This window comes from Alosa alosa, chromosome 1 (assembly GCF_017589495.1).
Source record: "Alosa alosa isolate M-15738 ecotype Scorff River chromosome 1, AALO_Geno_1.1, whole genome shotgun sequence".
Taxonomy (NCBI): Eukaryota; Metazoa; Chordata; class Actinopteri; order Clupeiformes; family Clupeidae; genus Alosa; species Alosa alosa.
Window position 1 is genome coordinate 9,594,424 of NC_063189.1, and position 19,386 is coordinate 9,613,809.

At 41.2% G+C, this 19,386-nt stretch overlaps 2 protein-coding genes across 2 annotated transcripts in view; one reads left to right on the top strand and one right to left on the bottom strand.

The window, feature by feature from the left end:
• Positions 1-754: 754 nt before the first annotated feature.
• On the bottom strand, positions 755-10,078 carry prtfdc1b (phosphoribosyl transferase domain containing 1b). The gene is made up of 9 exons (XM_048238177.1): positions 9,948-10,078; positions 9,429-9,535; positions 8,579-8,762; positions 6,746-6,811; positions 4,233-4,250; positions 2,899-2,981; positions 2,701-2,747; positions 2,502-2,578; positions 755-1,499 (listed from the first exon to the last, which is right to left on the bottom strand). Exons 1-9 carry the CDS (start codon positions 9,990-9,992, stop codon positions 1,452-1,454), a joined length of 675 nt encoding a protein of 224 aa, XP_048094134.1. The 5' UTR covers positions 9,993-10,078; the 3' UTR covers positions 755-1,451.
• Positions 10,079-15,646: 5,568 nt separating this feature from the next.
• The window catches only part of gpr158b (G protein-coupled receptor 158b), a 56,831-nt gene continuing 53,091 nt past the window's right edge, over positions 15,647-19,386 (top strand). Inside the window, exon 1 of the mRNA XM_048259275.1 lies at positions 15,647-16,965. Coding sequence (XP_048115232.1) covers positions 16,100-16,965 — 866 coding nt within the window. The 5' untranslated portion in view covers positions 15,647-16,099. The remainder of the gene's footprint in view (positions 16,966-19,386) is intronic.

The window sequence follows — 19,386 nt, forward strand, 5'->3', positions numbered from 1 at the left end:
TCCTGCCTTCATCCGAACGGTTAAAAAGAAATAATCGATTACCTAGTCCTGCTGCATGTGTAAGTTACATGTCGTAAATTCACAATATTCTCACAAACCCAAAATTTTCATTATTGAAACAGTAGTCAAATACACAATCATTTCTCATTACTCAGCTGAGTTCCCAAAAATGAGTTCCTTTTGACTCTGCATCATCTCAAACAGAGTGGCTCCTACTTTAAACATGAGCGGCAAATTTAAACAACTGATGGCGCAAACAGGCCACAGCTTGGTTTGTTTTTCTTTACACACTGAAAGCCTGTCCTGCTGTGCAAACGTTGGAGTCATGTGTCAGGTGCATGAAGATGCCCTGGTTGTTCACAACTCTTGTTTTAAATTGCAACTGGCTGCACCCCAAGGCTTAAGAAGTTATCTTGTGTCCTATCATCAAACAAAACCATACTGTTTTAATTCAAAGTGGTATGGTTTGGCCTTGCATAATATGGAATATTAAAATATAAATAATATATTATAACTCTGTGTCGCAACTCTGTTTGGATGATCTGAAATGAAATGAACAGAGGGAATTTAATTGTTAATTCATATTGATGACATAAGTCTCCAATGCATGCTATCCAATATCTCATAATATGGATGTATATCCAAGCTAAGATACAGTACATCATTAATAACCGCATTACAGTACAGGCTCTTCCTCCCTCACACAAACACCCACACAGCAGCAAATATAGATAAGGTATGCGTCAAGTCAGTATGAATGGAAGTGGAAACAGTCACATTTTTATTTTATGTATTTCTGCAATGAACATGACAACAAGTACATTTGATACAGTACATATGATAAATGTCTCCTTTAGAATAAAGAAACAAACGGCATGAGGAAATAATAGGATGAGGTGTGAGATAACACTCGCCTAAGCAAGCAAAGCTTCTGTACACAGTATGAGCTGTGGCACTGACTAACAGAGAGGCCTGTCTTGTACTCCAGGCAGAAGAGGTAGGCGTTATAGAGAATCAAATTAGTTTATATTATAGACTACAGTAGTTAATTCTTTTATTTCTTATGCCAGTGACTGACTACCTCATTTCATGTTACATGAAGGTTGTTTTTTTTTTAAGACTAAAGAACAGACTAATGTGGAAATAGAAAATGCCCACAAATGAAAAATGGCTACATAAACACATCATGTTATATGAAGTCACATGGATCAAAGTAACAGCTCAGTGGGGTAACAAAGTGGCGTTGCTAAAAATGTTCTAGCACAGTTGCGGGGTTTTACCCTGTCATGCAGCATGAATGCAACCAACCAAACTCTCAGAGAAAATAACAAGCGAGTTTGCCTTGATGGCAGCTCTCTGTGTGCGTCCTGTGGTCGGTGCATCCGACACTCTTCTGGATCTTGTTGCGTCTGGCTTTAGGGGTGGGGTCCTAGTTGGCTCAGGGAATGCTCTCAGACCTTATACTTCTGTTTCCCACTCTCACTGATCACACAAATGTGCTGCAGGCAGGGAGAGAAAAAAAGACCCATAATTCAGCTGGAATTAGAGTTGAGACACATCTGGTTCCAAGTATCAGCGGGAACTGCCCTCTTATCTGCCGAGTGACTGGACTGCAGTCTGCCACACTGCCGGTTGGTGGTGCCGGGTGGGAAAAGAGTTCCCCCCTCTCACTGGGTGACTTAATGACAGTATAATCACGAGAGAGAGAGAGACCCAGTTATGAGTGACGCAACACAAACAATAACAATAATAAAGCCAACTGCTGAGACCATGAAATTAAGCCTGAGAGAGAGAGGAGAAGGGCGGGAGTGAATGGAATGGATAAGCAGGGCCCACAGCACAGTGTATGAGGAGCCATGCATACTACACCCAAATGAACCCAAGCCCATCTGTTCAGGGCAGGCAGACCTACACAAACACAGCCAGCTCTCGACACCCTGCCGTGAAACCTGACCACAACTGGTGTCCCCGTGGTCCTGCTCCCAGAGCAAAACACCAGGAACTCAATTCGAAAACCTGACCTGATGTAATGTGTTATACTCTATAAACACCATGTTATAACCTATATATGCCTATGAACACCTCCTCCAACACTGGTGAAGTTCCCTAATTTAGAGAATCTCAACCATGTCAAAGGTGTTTGAGAGTGATAGGGATGCCAAGAGCACTAGATAATCTCATCTGGGGTCCAGAGGGGTTACAGTAGTTGTGCTAGAATATCGATTGTCTTCCTAACAGACACAGCACAGAAAAAAAGCTTTTGAGTGGTATGTCTTCACTTGAGATCTCTCTAGGTGCCTCTCTGCCCTTCTGTGCACTTAACTGCTTTAGCGTGTATGATTCACAAAACCTCTATATGAGAAATGACCACTTTCTGCCAAAATAGTCATTAAAATAAATGCCTCAAGAAAGTCAAGCACTGGTAATTGTTATGGAGCAATTTCTTGAAACATGCAAAATCAGATAGCAGGGGAGTGACTTATGCAAGACTAGAAACTTACATTGAGATCCCTGAAGTATTCATTGTAGTCCAAAGCGTATCCAACCACAAATCGATTAGGTATCTCAAAGCCAACATCTACAGAAAAACATGACAGAGAAAGAAAAAGATAGAGAATAAGATATTTTCTATAATGTTTTAAGAGGGCTATCGACACATTCACCTCAAAACAAACCACAAAACGTCTGCTTCATACATACAGTCTGGTTGACATCCAGATCCATTTGGCACTCTCTTTACCAGCAGCCTAAAACAGAGAGACACATTCATTAGAAAAGTAGACACACACACACACATACACATACACAGTCTAGACAAAATTGGCGAAGTGACTCAGTGACTTCTACATGTCGTACATCATGCAGCCTGTAATCTCTGAGTGTCGGGTGAGGACTCACCCGGCCACTTTGATCATTTTCGGCTTGAAGGCTTCAACATGGCTCAAGAGAGCCTTCATGGTTTTTCCAGTATCCACTATAGCCTACAGAGGAGGTAAAAGGCCTTAATGAATGAAAGCTATAGGACAACCAGACCAACTGGCTAAATAACACTGCTGACATTTGATACTTCACTCTCCCATATTGAGCTGGTACGTCAATGATAAAACATAAAGTATCAGTCCTAAAAGTCTCTATGGATAGATTGATGTTCAGTCTGTGTGTCTGTAGGTGTGGGTGCGCACACACGCACATGCACGTCCTTGGGTGTAAGCTATCCTGTGAATCAGCACCAGGCCAATCATCTCCACCACATGAAGGGCTGGAACTGAGTGACCTGGGTGTGACAGATCCTGGCCTGACCCCAGAGAGGTATGTGCTTCCCAGAGGTGTGGCACGCGGGGCCAGCTCACTCTTTTGTTGTCCGTGCTATCCTCTTTTGTCAGCTGCCCGGGAAAACTATTTAGTCTTAATGCCTTTACTATTCGGACAAAAAAAGAATAAATACCTAACCTTTCTGTGCCAATGTTTTCCACTGGGATTAAAATGTCGACCAGGTGACAAATATTATGTATATTCTGTATGTATGTGAGTTGAACAAATCTCTCAGAAACCTTATTGGAGTGTGTGGGCTCTATCTGATCAGATGATAGATAATATGGTGGCCTAGTTTCCTGTCTAATTGGGATGAACGGGCCCTATATGCCTTGAGGTTTTCAAACAAGGAATATAGGTTAGCTGACAGTAGGAGGGAGATGGGGTCTGGCAGCAGTCAGCTCTGTAAAAGAACTGCATGATGCAGAACTGCAGAGAGACAGAACACTAATGAGGATCAGAACGTACCTAACCAGAGAACATAAAAGAGGCCATTTCATTAGTGGGAGTTCGATTTCACAAAAGCCACAAATTTCTTCTATATACTATGCAAGTGCAGTAGCCATTTTGTTGACATATTCTTACTGACAGTACATTTCCCTTTGTGTCCATATTATCAACTTAAGCCAAAACTTCAACTGGATGCCCAAGTGCAATTACTGTGAGCACTGATATGTTATTTAGAAAAATGACTTTTGATTTTTGTTTTTTGAAATAACTAATGTGAAAATGCCTAGATGTGTGCCACTTTTCAAAACAGCACTATCATGGTGAAAGGTCTGTTTTATAGATTGCATGCCTTTCAAAGTTAAGACTTTTTCTTCTCCTCAGTTGAGGCCACTCCAACTTATGGAATGGAAAGTAATGACACATATTTTCTCAAACAAATAATTTCTTAAAAGAGGAAATCACTGACTCACCTCCACAACCAGGACATTCTTCATTGTGTGGACAAAACAGAGACGAGGGAGGGGGGAGAGAGAGAGAGTGAGAGTGAGATAGATCTGTATGCTCATACTCTAGTCTACACCAACATGCCCTCCAGTCTATCCTGCAGCTCAATCTCAACATTTCTAATAATGTCTAAAAATCTATTTAATTCACTTTGTCATCACACCATGTCTACACAATTTCAACCCAATCTCCGCCAACTGTAAGAGGACCATAGAGCATAACACATTCCATCCTGTAGCCTGGTGTGTGAGCTGTGAAATAAAGCCACCCAGACTAACTGGAATTATAACACCACTCAAACACTACCCATAATCCCTGGCAGCACAGTACTGCACACGGTGGAATGTGATCAAATGATTAGTCTTTCTGACAGGGCACTGAGTTCTTTATGATGGTGCTTATGAGCTCCCAAGTACTTCCTTCTCTATCTTTCTCTCTCCTACTCTCACTCAGCCATACACACACACACACACACACACACACACACACACACACACACACACACACACACACACACACACACACACACACACACACACACACAGTTCAACAAAACTCATATTTAGCCGTTCTACTCTTGGCTGTCTGTGTGGCTTGACTGCTGATAATGTCTCTCATCTCTAGCAGTTGTAATTCTGAAGCTATCATAATGGTGGGGCATAGAGTTGTTATTGTTACATAGGGTAATATAGAGTTATTATCGTTAAATGGAGTGATATAGAGTTATTATAGTTACATAGAATAATATAGAGCTATAATAGTTACATAGAGTAATATAGAGTTACTATTGTTACATAGAGTAATATAGTTATTATTGTTACATTGTGTAATATAGAGTTAATATTGTTACATAGAGTAATATACAGTTATTATCATTGAGAGCTTTTACATCTGTTTACTACATCTGCAGATTTACATCTGTTTACAAAGGCAGAAATAGCTAATCTCTAACATGAAGGTGATTATTGCAGAAGAAATGTGTTACAGAGTGTGAAGTACATCACAAGCCAAAAAAATCTTACTTGACTGTGAAATTCCACATGACCACTTCTGCTCTCCAACAACAACTCACTCAGAGGCAGTGGTGGGCAGAAGTTCTCAGTAGACACTAACTTAAGTCTCACTACAACTGACATAATGTACAGGAAAACAACAACCCTAACCAATGTGGTGGCATAACTGTAACTGAATCATGTTTACAGTTCACGTAGGCCTGGTGAGACCAGTTAATCTCCCTGGAACCCCAGCACAGACAGGTAAGCCTCATAAAGCCGTCAGCACAACCAATGGCGGAGCAAATGGGTTTGCATTGTTATCCTATTACTGAGGCATTACCCATAGATAAGCCCTTCCAGTGAGGGGAAACCTTTGATTTGGATGAGTACTTCTGGCTAATGTATAACTTCTCTCCAAGACCGCACACCTAATGTGCCACATCCAACCACAATGGTATTAAAGTCAATTATGAGTCTCAACACTGGCCAAACCTTTACAAAACCCTTGCACAGATGGACAATGCAGGCAGTGATGGTTAAAAAAAGTAGATGTACTTGTGTCCTAAACTGATTTGTTTAGCCAAACATCTGTCATGTAATCATTTCCTAACATTCTTATTGCAGAATGGAGTGACATTACTAATATAGAGTTGTAAAGAATCTAATCATGCGTTCCAAACATGAACACACGCACACACACAGACACATACACACACACAAAATTCAAATTTGAGCAGTATTTCACCCTTGACCTAACCTTTGCCTGAAGAAATGATAAGGAGGCGTTTAGCCTAGATAAGAAGCCTTTGAAATGTGTCATTACTCCTGTACAGAAAAGACAGGAGTCTCTTCCTCAATTCTCCCGCCCTCTTTCTTGCTCTCGTCTCTTCTCTCAACCATAACATAACAAACTCTTCCATTTTCTTTGTGTTTGAGTTGGACTTATGGTCGATACATGAGTTAAGCATTGTTCACAATAAATTTGATATTTAAAGCATTTTGTCCATGAGGATCCATAGTCCAACACCTTCGCAATTCCTGTCCACATAATCTGTTTGGCATTATGAGTTTTGCAAAGTACATGCAATCATATCATTTTTTTGGCAGAGCTTTTTTGCCAGCTTCTCCTTAAATGGCTCAGTTTTGCCTGAAGGGAGTGTGTAAAGAGACTTTAGAACACTCCCTCTTGTGATAGATTGATAGATCAATCAAACAGACAACACAACAGACGCTGTTGCTTATCACCAAGTTAAACTTCCTTTGAAACCTACATTGAAAGAATTCATGATCATAGAGCATACTTGTTTAGGTATGTAACATTACCATATTTAATTCACTAGTTCTCTGATTTCTTTTCTGTTCTGTGATGTCCTCTGTTTTTTTTGTTATGTAATCACAGCTTTTTCACTGAGGTATATTGGTCATTATGCTAATGGGAGTGGAATACAGCGATACAGCAGTCAAGTCTCTCCCTCCGCTCTTACCTTCCCACTAAGCACAGACAGATCTTCCCCTCCGACAATGTGGAGGTCTTGTGTGGACTTATCATTCTAGCAAACAGAAAAAAAGGCATTTACATGGTAACAATTAATGACTGAAGTAAGTTACTAGGGAGACATGAGACATACATCTTAGAATGTATTTGTATGGTGGCCATTTGAATTCTTAGCAATAGCAGTGTCTGAAACAGTAGTCTCCATGTATGTAAAGAACTCATAATTTGACTGGTCACATATAAGCCCATGGAAGATACAATACTGCCCCCTACTGGATATACCAAAACAGAGCGGTGAATACAGTGCCCTCTGACACCCTTGGTAAAGTTGACTAAAAACAGGTTTAAAAAAATATTTTGGTGATTTATCGTCATTCTGACAAAAAACAATATCTCATAAACACAAATATTTTTGACAAAAACATGTGCCACAATTATTGACACCCCTAGAAAATCTTATCAACAAAATATATGTTTTTTCTATTTACATTCAACTTTCCGTTAATCAGAGGATCTGTAAGTGTTCTGCAGTAATCCAAACAATAACTAAAAGGTTCCAATCAACTGGAAATGTGATAAACTTGCTAGGAGAGGCAAAAAAATCCTGTTGAAAAAGAATCGCTGTTGGAGTGTAACAGAAAAAAGTATCATCTTGGGGTCACTAAGTCTTCAAATAAATCTTCAAAAGTGACCTCCATCCTAATAGATTATGTAGGAGGCATGCAATGTAAAAGCCTTTCATTTCAGTTAATTACAAATGTAATTGGCAGGAGTTACTGAGTGCTGCGGTGACTTTGTCTAGGATTGTGCTCTATTGATAGATAGATAGATATATTTTATTGATCCCTAGGGGAAATTCAAGGTCACAGTAGCATACAGACAACACACACACACATTGTCAGATGAAATGCAAATTCTGCTCTTTGGTAAGAAACCCTCTAGGTGTATTTGGCATACATAGATGAATGGCCAAATTGAAAAGAACCCCATGCCTAAGGATAATTATAGTGGAGGGTATTTGATATTGTGGGGCTATTTTTATTCCAAAGGCCCTGGGAACCTCATTTGGGTGCATGGTATCATGAACTCCAAGAAAAAATCAACATATTCATCGAAAATCTTTCAATCTCTGCCAAGATACTAAAACACCTGTCCAAACCAATACAAAAATGGTTTAGGCTACTGAATATAAAATCAAGCTTCTGCCATTGCCATCTCAGTCCCCTGGTCTAAACTGCATGGAAAAAAGTGGGGTGAATCAAGGAAGAGAATGCACAAGGTAGGATTTATTTCATCATTGTTTTTCATTGTGAGATAGAGATAAATTGCCAAAAGATTTAAGACCTCTTTTTAGTCTAACTTTACTCTTATTACTTAAAGGTGCAGTCAGGGATTTTACACAATCTCAAGCCCATAATATTTTTTGTCACATTCAGCAATCCTCTCCTCACGACGCTACCCATTCCGTGAGTACAGTGTAAAAAAAAAAAAACGTTTCTGGAGGTAGCCCAGGCCCCGAAAACTGGAAAGAAATAAAAACGAAACCCTGTGTGGAATTTCTTTGGGAATACTGAAGGTTGGGGTGAGCTACCACTCTGTCGTGTTTCGTTTGGGAATACTGAATGTTGGGGTGAGCTACCACTCTGTCGTGTTTCGTTTGGTCTTTGGTTAAAATATAATGTAATTTTTTTTTGTTGTACAAAGGCGTCTGCTAATAATCATGAACACAAACAAACACGACTTCCTGCGCAATCCCTGACTACACCTTTAACTTTACCAGGTGTGCCAATAAATCAGTGTGTGTGTGTGTTTCGTAATTCACCAGGTAGCTCTTGAGGCGAATGAAGTCCACTCGCATGGGCAGGCTCTTGTTGGAGTTGCGGTTTAGGGCTTTGATGCACTCCACCAGGTCAGCACAGAACTGGTAGCCCCCCTTCAGCACACAAAGCACCACAATGTCGTGGTCACCCAGATCGTCCATGATGTTTCTCGCTAACCTTTCTGTCCTGTCAACATTCAACTACAGTGAGACTTGGACATAACAAATACACAGAACAACGGAATTCTGAGCCGCACACATAACACTGGGGAGGAATAGTCCTTAAAATAGAAATGAAAAACTGATCACCAAAATATCCACACCTTGGCCATCCAGTTCCATTAAGACAATATCTCACATTACAATGTCAGAAAACTGAACACATAGTGAATTCCTGGTAGTCCTGGTCCTGGCACCCTGGTAGTCTCACTCACGCCTCCAGCACCTCCACTGCCAAAACCCTCATCTGTGTACTAGAGCTGTGGAGGTATGGAACTCCAAATGTAACACTTCAGCATAACACTTAAGTGTAAGCGCAGCTTGTGGCAATAGACTCATACCAAATCAACATAGAAAACAATTCAGCTAAGCAGTCAACTTGTTATTTAACTGTTTTTAGTTATTTGTTTAGTTATTTTTTAATCTCTCTTGTCATATGGTGTGATAATATAAGCCTACAACAATTCATCACCATGTCAACGTTTTGTTTTGTGCACTGGTGCTGTTTTTCTTGCTGAGTTGGTATTGTTTTAATCTGGATTAAGTGTAGATATTAGGCGTCACATCCCATCGTGCACCATACTACTGAACAAACATGACAGACGTCAGACAGACAGATAGAGGGGGTAGTTACCGGTCCATGATAACCCCATGAGGAATGTAAACACACTCCAAGTCTCCAGAATAGTGCTCTGGGTAGGTAAATAGATCCAAACGGTAGCCTGGCCATCCATCTCTGATCTGTATAGGAGTATTGCACAACAATTGATAGCTTCAGTATGATACATAGGCTACGGAAAGAACCGTTCATCATGATGCTCGGCGGCAGATGATTTTGTTAGTCACGGTTCATCTGTTCTGAACACAAACAACAGTAGATTGTGTGTAGTTTATGTGGGTTATTCAAGCCTACACTTGGGCTTATTTCTCACAGTTAGTTTTGTCATTTGCCAGTTTAGGGAAAAGGAAAAGTTTCATGCCAGTGTAAATGTTCGTGCAACCTACATAAAGTCCATTGCTGCTAAAAGTTTGTTCAAATTCTTGCGTCCAGGCAACGCTAGGATAACGCTTTCCCGCACAGCCCAAAACGGTATTAGCCTACGAAAGCACGGTCGAGATAAGTTAATGAACACCATTCTCCTCTCATAGTTACCACGATGCCGCTGTTCTTCCCCAGTGATTTCATTTCGTCTGCCATGTTGGTTTTCTTGACATTCCTCTGCGGCGGCGAAGAATGGGGGTCCTCAAAAGAGGGTGCGAGATCATTTCAGACAGTTTCAGGGGAGGGGCGCCACAAAGGATGAATGCAAGGCTCTATTCGAACTCCAAAGCAGGCAGTTCCTGGTAGGCCTGATGCGAAAGCAAAACAAATTTTCGGAACAAATCCATTACATACTAAATGTATAAGTATAGGTTAATGTATGACACTGTCCCTACATGAACAGATGGACAGGCTTCTTATTTAACAAGACAAGGATTTAATTACACACTTAGGCCCTTCAGACCAGACCTATTTTTTAACATGGACAGTGGGCTATCAGTTTATTTTTTTAATGAGGCCTATATGAAAACGTTTGGTTTGTGAGTGTCATAGCCTATTCTTTAGATGTGGTAGGCTGTTGCAAAGTTGTCTATTCTTTTGAAATGAATGGGATATCTGTCCAGTGTAGGCTAATGCTGAAACAATGTTGTTCTGTTCACACCAAGCAGACACCACGTGCATCTGTCAGCATCAAGGCCTAGGCTACTCTCTATTTTGAGCTTTTAGATTAGGCCTAGGCTACAAACAGTTATTTTTCAGAGTAGACTACCAAGCTTAAAAAACAGTTTAAATATTACACATTTTAGACATCATTAAGCACTTAAACACAGATAGTCAAAGCACTAAAGACCTAAAGTCTGATATTTCTTTAATTTAGTCTTGTTTTATATTTATTTTTAAATGATCCAGCATTAGCCTGGTTGACACCAGACCCAGCAGAAATGTCCAAACAGTTGTCAGAACCATCTAACAGTGTGTGTGGGTGAAGAGCCCACTAGATGGCATGACAGGCTACACAGTTGTGTGTGTGTGTGGTGTGTGTGTATACAGTTTGGTGCTGCAGCTATAGACAAGCGTATTCCATTCTGCCTAACATGCATATTTACGAGACATACCGGTAAGTTAAATAAGTTAAGTTTCCTTTCAAAAACTTCACATGAGTGCACAGGCACAACATCAACAACTTTCTCAGGTTTTTCAGGGTTGTGAATCTTTATGAAGACCGATGTTATTTCTTTCCCTTTTCTTGTTGTCATGGGAACAGTTGCAGTGACAGTGGTAAGCTTGTAGTAGCCTAGTCTACTTCTTCATGTGGACATGATTTGAATTCATAAGAAGCATTAAGGAGTGATTAGCCTACAACAAATTCGATTGAAATTAGGGATGTACAATTGTATTATTTATTAATGGAATTGAGTTTTTGTTTCAATAACTTAATCTTCAACTCCAATATGCATTATTTATTAGATGTTTCTCATTGGTAACACTTACTTAAGGCCTAAGGGTCACCTGACGATCAGCTTATGTAAAGTAGGCTATTACCAACAGTCATTCCTCAAGTTTAACACAAACATATTCATTCATTCATTCAATTCACAAATTCACACACATTCACAAATACATTCATTCACCCAATCATTCATTTAGCAGTTATTTTGTTCCTCCTGGGTGTGGAGGTCATATAATAGTCCAACTTCCTCCTGGGTGTGGAGGTCATATAATAGTCCAATTCTGAATAGTGCACTGCTGATGGCAGTTTGAACTTAAACTCAGATCAACATGGTAGTTACTGAAAAAATAAATGGTTTGGGTATGGGCCCCTTGTGATGTGAGGTTGTGATGTTGTTTTCAGTGAAGTACTCCTGCTGGACTAAAAAGATCCTGAGGAGGCCAAATCACTGTTTTGGATTTTGGAACAGAATAAAAGCTTAAAAGGAGCTCTCTCTCCCTCTCTTCCTCTTTCTCTCTTACTTACACACACACACACATACACATACACATACACATACACACACACACACACACACACACACACACACACACACACACACAGAGAGAGAGAGAGAGAGATTCACACATACACACACACATACAGAGACACACACACACACACACAGTCAGTTATTTTTAGAACAGTACTATCCCACCATGCTGCAGTCCATTCATCAGAGGCTGTTTAAACTGTGTGACTGAGTGATGGCTTCCCTGCCATCCAACATTCATCCAATGAATGATGGAACAGATATTAAACATTCGCCTCGCTGACATTAAACCAGACTAATTAATGGATCCCAGAGAGACACACTCCTGCTCTCACACTTACTGAGCTGAGGTGGGAGACTATAAAATAGGAATATATGACAAATAAAGACATAGGACAGACAGAAAAACACAGAGATAAAAGGCCACAAATACAGGCCAGACTCATATTCTTTTGAAAACAAAGCTGGCTAGTGGTACAGTTTTGGGCATATTGTTCTGGTGTGATTACATTTTTTTTTTAAATATCCTGACTGTCAACTAAACAGATTACTGTAATCTCACTCATTACTGTTCACACATAATGTGCATGACACCTTGTTTGAAATACAAAATGGACCACTAGTGTAGTGTCATAAGCCAGGCATCGCGACTTATTCTACCTCAACCTCACGGCAATGCATTGGCAGAAAATAAACAAATTGTGCAATTTCTCCACAAAGCCCATTTCAATGATCTCATTTACTCCCAAGTCCTCTGTGGCATCTGATTTTGAACATGCCATTTTTCTTATAGGCTGCTGGCTTCATCCACATCCAGAGTAACACAGAGCTAAATTTGAAGTGAGCTATGTGTAACTGTGTGTGTGTGTGTGTGTGTGTGTGTGTGTGTGTGTGTGACAGAGAGAGAGAGAGAGCTTGTGCATGGTGTGTGTGTATGTGTGTGGAGAATGTGGATGTGAGTGTGTGGATGTGTCAACACTCTCAAGCCTTCAGGGAATAATTCTCCCATGCAGTTAATGCCTGTGAGTTCACACCCAGCCATCGCGACAGTCTCACAGCTGTCAGCTCCAGCAAGACTGATCCCCGCAAGCAGAAGTTCAGGGCCACCTGCTCTCCACATAGGTGCATATCCTACCACTGACACTCAAAGCCGTTGATTTCCTTTCATGAAACATTCACTAGAAAAAGGGTTTGAGGTCCAGCATGCTGTCTGCTGCTTCCTAGGCGCCCTGTGCATAAGAAGCATACTGTATGTTGATGCTCTGCCTGATTAAAAAAATGCATACAGCACTGCCATGGTAAGACTTCCATTTGTATTACATGAATGCCACTGATGGAGATGATGAGACCTGCGGAGCATTTTGTGGAGCACATACTGTACTTTTAAAATAATCCATTTATGTGCATGGTTTGGGATCATTTGGTAATCTTTTCTTGTTCAATTGGCCACATGTTTTATTACAGCTTTAAATATGGTCTTCTACTAAACATTTTAATATTAAGTATTGAAATAAACCCAAAGCAGAACAATTAGAAAAAATAGTAAATCCTCAAAAGTATAACAATATGAATTTGCGTACAGATTACACTAAACTGTAGCCTGACTTTAGTTTTGTAGGCTCTTGACTCTCTTGTCTTTTTGCACCATCTTTGGTCCAACTTTCACACCGTGACACTATAACAACACACGTTGTATTTTAACGGGATCTATGTGATCCGTGTGAGGGAAGTGGCACTTTACCTTTCTGGCAATGTGATTGAACACAGCAGGAAGCTGTCTTCTCTGGAAGAATTTCAAAGGAGGTGTAGAAAGACAGGAGGTGTTGCTTGGGTTAGTCAGGGCAGCACTCCGCATATGTGCATGGCGCAAGACGCTGAGGAAAGAGAGGCTGTACGAGGAGCACCAGAAGAAGTGTACACATGGAGGGGGTAATACACATGGTATTAACTAACAAGGAGTAACTGTTTAGTAACATAATGTAATACATCACATATAGTGTACCACTCAATACTGATCAAATCTTATTGCAGCTACCTAATGTCAAACGATTAAAAGCAGTTATCGAAACTTATAGCTTACTTGTGGTTGTATTTTAAAACATTGCATGGTTGGTTTTCCAACATTCACTATTTTGTGTGTGCAATTTTCTGTAATATGGTCCAGGATGATGAGCAAGCATCATTAGAAGAAGAATGAGCCAGCAGGATGGTTGGCATGAGACAGCAAGCCTGTAGTTGAGAGACAGCAGTGGGACGTCTCTGGGGTCGAGCTTTGGATCAAATTCTTCATCCAAGCTGTCTATGACGTTCTACCAAGCCCTTTCCTATTTCCTCTGCAGGGGGAAGGCGAAGACGTAATAATGCCTGCAGTTCCTGATCAGAGGGACCCTAGAGCACCATCCTCAGTAGCTGTTAGGGCGCCCTGGGCAAGGGGCGTTGGTGCTTGGCACTGGGGTCATGACTAAGTCCTGAAGGCCATAACAGACATCATCTGCAGTGGGATTAGCCACTGCAAGCATCTCCAACCTGTGAAAAACCATCACATTCGTCAAAGCTGGGAAGAAGCCAACAGCAGCCACTTAGACCATCTCCTCTGGCCTCCTTGCGATGGCACAAGACTGGGAGGCTGAAGTTGATCCGGGGAAGCAACTGAAGCTCCCATATGCTGCTGCTGCGTCAATGCTCAAACCAGATGTTTGAAGGCTCAAAGCATATCGTTTCTAGAACTCTTTGTTCTGTGAGAAGACTGCATCGGGGAGGCCAATAAGAGCAAGAGGGCAAACCGCACTGAGCTAAAGGAAAGCAGCAGAGCAATGGGGCAAGCAAGGGGTGAACCTGTTGTGTTGGGATGCAGAGTGTCCTCAAGCCAGCCCCTCTGTAGGGCCTTTAACACTGTGTGCATCACAGGGGCAAGCAGGTGAAGAGCCATTAAGTTGGTCACAGAGACAGCAGAAGTTACGTCAAGGTGGCTGACTGTCAATTAGTAAACCTTAACACAGTTTGTGTTTTCTGACATAGCATGAAAGTAGCCCTCACAGCTGTATGTTGGATGAAGATTAAACTGGGTAAGCACCCATCAGCTTGAAGGCAATATTAAAGCCTAATATACCTTTGACATGTGACTTACAATTCTATGCTACAGTACTTGTGTGTCTGCCTACGTGTATATGAGTGTATCTCTCTCTCTCTCGCTCTCTCTCTCTCTGTGTGTATCTTTCTCTCTCTCTCTGACTGTTCAAAGATTACATTTCCAACTCCAAATCAAACGTATTTGCATAAAAACCATATGAAAAAACATCCCAAACACAGTTCCTTTTTCATCGTATGCTTATGACTGAATAGATACAGTACAAATCTAAAATTGAAAATCCAAAATAACTCCTCCTGTATTAAATAAAGTGCTGCTTTGCAAGTCTAAGTAGGTGAGCACAAAATTGAAAAAAGAGACTTGTGGGATGCTGAAATTTTTAGTCAACCATGAAGTGCTTCAGTTATTGCCATGGTTGTAAAGAATGTTGATGAAGTTCCAAATATGAATATGTGGGAAATATTCATGAGGTCAGATGAGTCGTTGCTTCTTCAGAGTTTGCGCACACCGGAACAATCTGAAATGGAGGTAGCCTATAAATTATATCAATTTTCAATAACGACCATATGCTTTCTCGATTTCGACCGCGTAACTAATCTAACTGATATTTCTTCCTCGACCACCCTTGGCGCCGATTTCAGCACTGGACAGCTCCCCGTCCTCTCCCCACCTAACATCCACCCAGTTTCGTGATTGACAGAAATAATATCCATAGAGAAGTCTACGACTTGTGAGCTGTCCTGGCGTATACCATAAAGAAACTGGATACAAGAGCATTCTGTTCCAGCTTTCTTTGAGGTTCTGATAGGCTATATTTCATCACAATGTTTGCGAAGGTACAGTGTGAAGGCAGTGGTTTAGTCAATTGCAACGCATTTTCTTGATGGGAGCGTCTGATTGGTAACATCTGGTATCAAACGGCAGAAGAAGGAACGAGACCGCCAGTGGTAAATAATGCGACTAAACTCCAGTGGCGTTTAAAAGACGACAGCGGGCAGCATGTAAGCCACTTGATCCGTTCAACTACTGTTAATTGCATGCGAAACGCGTGGATGACTAATGTCCACCAACTGTTATCCAGAGATTAGTGAGTCAGTTGAAAAAGATCCGAAGTTCTGCTAATGTATATGGTGTACCCAACAGACTGGATGTAAACTAAACCTGAATTCCTATCCGTGAAGAAGGCGAACGGTATGGGTATTCTTCTGATATACCTGCTCCTACGAATAGGATTTGCTTTCGGCTCCAATTATGGATATGTGGAATGGTCTGATAATGACAAAGATTCGGAGACCAGGACAAGGTATCCAGTGTACAGCACACCGAACAATCGTGACCCGCAATACCACCCAACACTGTTTAACAAGCCGGTCACTGAACGCACGGTGGTCGCTCACAAAATTGAGGAGGACCTGCCCAGGGTGGTGACCGCTTTCCTTCACACGGGAGACTCTGCAACGCTGGAACATGTAAACTGCTCACGGCGGTATGAGCTGAGCAGTCTGCGTGGTGGCTCTCAGGTCGCCTCGCACTACTCTCTCCACAGTGTTTTGGATACTATGGCGCATGCCACCAACTTCCTAAACATGCTTCTACAATCAAACCGGTCGAGGGAGCAGTCGATAAGGCGCGATATTCAGTGGTACCATGCACTGGTCAGGAGCATGCTGGAGGGAGACCCCAAAATCCACCGGGCAGTGGTCACTTTTCACGCAGAGTCACCCACACCTGGCCCTCAAATCTTTCTCCAAGCGACCAGAAAAAATAAGGACATAGTGCTTCAGGACCTATCACCATCGGCCGCTCATCGCTTAAGAAACAGAGCGCCGGATTCAGAGTGGTACCATGATTTTAGGGACCGGAAAAAGCCACACGTTTCCCGTGTGGTTTCGAGCAGGGATGGCAGAACCGCTCAGGATGGCTATGTTCTTGACAAAGATCAGATCAAGTGGTCGGCTCCATACCTGGAGTGCGAGAACGGAAACTTTGTTCCTTTCTGGCTCCTTACCTTATCTGCTGGTTTCTACGGCTTGAGGGCCAACTCCGCGCCAGAGTTCAGGTATGACATGCTATGGCAGGTCTGAACACGTGTTGTTTTTATCTTTCTCTGTACATGCCATTCTTATAAATGTACCTTTCACATATTCAATTCATGTTTCATGTTCAATGAAACATAACCTAAATGTAACATAAGAGAATAATAGAAGCGGAAATGGGTGTAAAATGTACATTCCACTAGTGTTGTCGGCCCTGATCTTTTCCATATGGTGAAAGCAAGTGGTCTTGGCAGGATTGATTTATATGTCAGAAGCGGTCAGTGTTCTGAAGTTCTAAACATCCTAATTAATTAGCTTCACACATATAATTTACCCATTTGCTTTGCCAATGTGCAGGGCAGAATTAACTCAGTTATTCCAGTGTCACTGGATGGAAAGCCAAATGTGTGGCATGTAATTATCTCCGTAGAAACACCTAAACTGGTGCAGCAAAATGTTTCACCTTTGAATGTGAATATGAATAGGAACATGTAGAAACATCCTCACAGCAATTTGACTATTCAAGATAAGTATTCTTGCTGGGACAAATTCTAAAATGGCACTAGGTCTTTGAGGATCCACTGTATGTTTAATTGATGTTCCATGTACATATACGCCTCACTGAAACATCAAAGCTAAGTGTATGGCAAAGATATCAGTACCCAAGATGTGTCACTGGATGAAAACACTTTTACAACGTTAATTACTTGATGTCTTTGTTATCTTAAAATTCATTTTGTATTATCCTAGTTGCCTGCATCAGATCTTGTAATTCTTCACGATTATATCATATGGTTGCATTTTAAACATATCTACTTTTGAGTGTGTGTGTGTGGGCTTATCCGTAGATATTTCAATAATGTGTTCTGATATGGTAGGTATGTGTGTACAGTTCCTAAGTTGGTGGTGAATTCCAAGCATCTCACCTTACAGAACCCTCTCTGTGTGATTCCAAAATCAATTCGGCCATGAATAAATGATAAAAGATGTACACCACACCTGAAACCTGACACTCTCTGGAATTTACTTGAATGAGTCTGGTATGAATTTAACAGGCCAATATGACTACATACCAATGCATGAGCAGACACTTTCCATTAACATTTAGGTGTAGCCTAGATAATATAGGCATATCTGTTAATAGTAATGGCATGTTCATTTCCATCTGTCCAAATAGTCTAATATGGTACTTATAATAGCGAATCTCCTCAGATCATCAGCAGCAATTGATATTCAAATGTATATTAAATCACTTTTGGACTAAGTGAAAATTACTTCCTGAATATGACTGAAATTGTACATTAAAAGGGTACAATATGTCAAAGTGCCTTATCATCACACTGAGGTTAAAATGTGAAGTCAGGTTGCAGTTGTGTTCAATTTAAAAGTGAGAATTGCTGTGAGGCCTAGAGGAAAGCCATGCTCATGTCAAGGCCTTATAACTTCTCAGTGATATCCACTAAGACTAATCACCCCCTATATGACGTTATTAGTTTTACAGGCTGGGCACAGCCGCACAACTTGTGGGGGAGGAAAGAAAGAGAAGCCAATAGAGCCAGCAGTGACTTAATCTTCAGATGAGGCTCTGAAGAGTCTGATGAGGGATTTCCTCCCCCGAACCTTGCTGGTGACTTTTAAAGTTCACACACTTCACAGTCTGCCATTAAGGTAATGGCTCCATATTGGGGCTTTGACACTATCCGCAGACATGATGACCTTTGATTGGTTGACACTGGATGTTGACTCATGCCAGTAAAGTCAAAGTCAAAGTCAAAGTCAGCTTTATTGTCAATTTCTTCACATGTTCCAGACATACAAAGAGATCGAAATTACGTTTCTCACTATCCCACGGTGAAGACTAGACATATTTTACCAATTTAGGTCCACAGACAAACATAACATTCAAGTAAACAAAAAAGTAAGTAAATAAGTAAACAAGAGGGCACATATAATAATGAAAAAATAAGAGCAGCAAAATTTGGTTGAAATTGTGCATAGACAGTCAATAAAATACTAGTGCAAAGTCAGGCCAATAAAAGGCTTGGGTAGTTCTGTTTGACCTAAGTAAGAAAGAAAGTGGCATAGTGGTGCAAGTTATGTAAGAGCAGCAGAAGTGTTGTGTTTTCAGGACAACAACACCAAGTTGTAAAGTGTACAAGTGTGCAAGTGTGCAAGTGGAGTAGTGCAGGCGGCCATTTTGGGTCCAATGTCCAGGATGTTATGTAGCTGAGGGTGGAGGGGGGAGAGGAGGGAGAGAGTTCAGCATCCTTACAGCTTGGTGTATGAAGCTGTTGGTGAGTCTGGTAGTGTGGGAGCCGCAGGCTTCTGTACCTCTTCCCAGAGGGCAGAAGATCAAACAGATTGTGAGGGGTGACTTGAATCACTCACAATTTTGGTGGTGTTTGGCGGTGAGGTGGGTGGTGTAAATGTCCTTCAGGGAGGGA

Bases quoted from the DNA above. Each gene is read 5' to 3' on its own strand.
- prtfdc1b (XM_048238177.1), bottom strand. From the start codon at position 9,992: ATGGCAGACGAAATGAAATCACTGGGGAAGAACAGCGGCATCGTG. The intron at 6,812-8,578 runs GTGAATTACGAA...TCTGTTTGCTAG, and splicing joins TTCGCCTCAAGAGCTACCTG to AATGATAAGTCCACACAAGA. The intron at 1,500-2,501 runs GTAAGTTTCTAG...CCCTGCCTGCAG, and splicing joins AATACTTCAGGGATCTCAAT to CACATTTGTGTGATCAGTGA.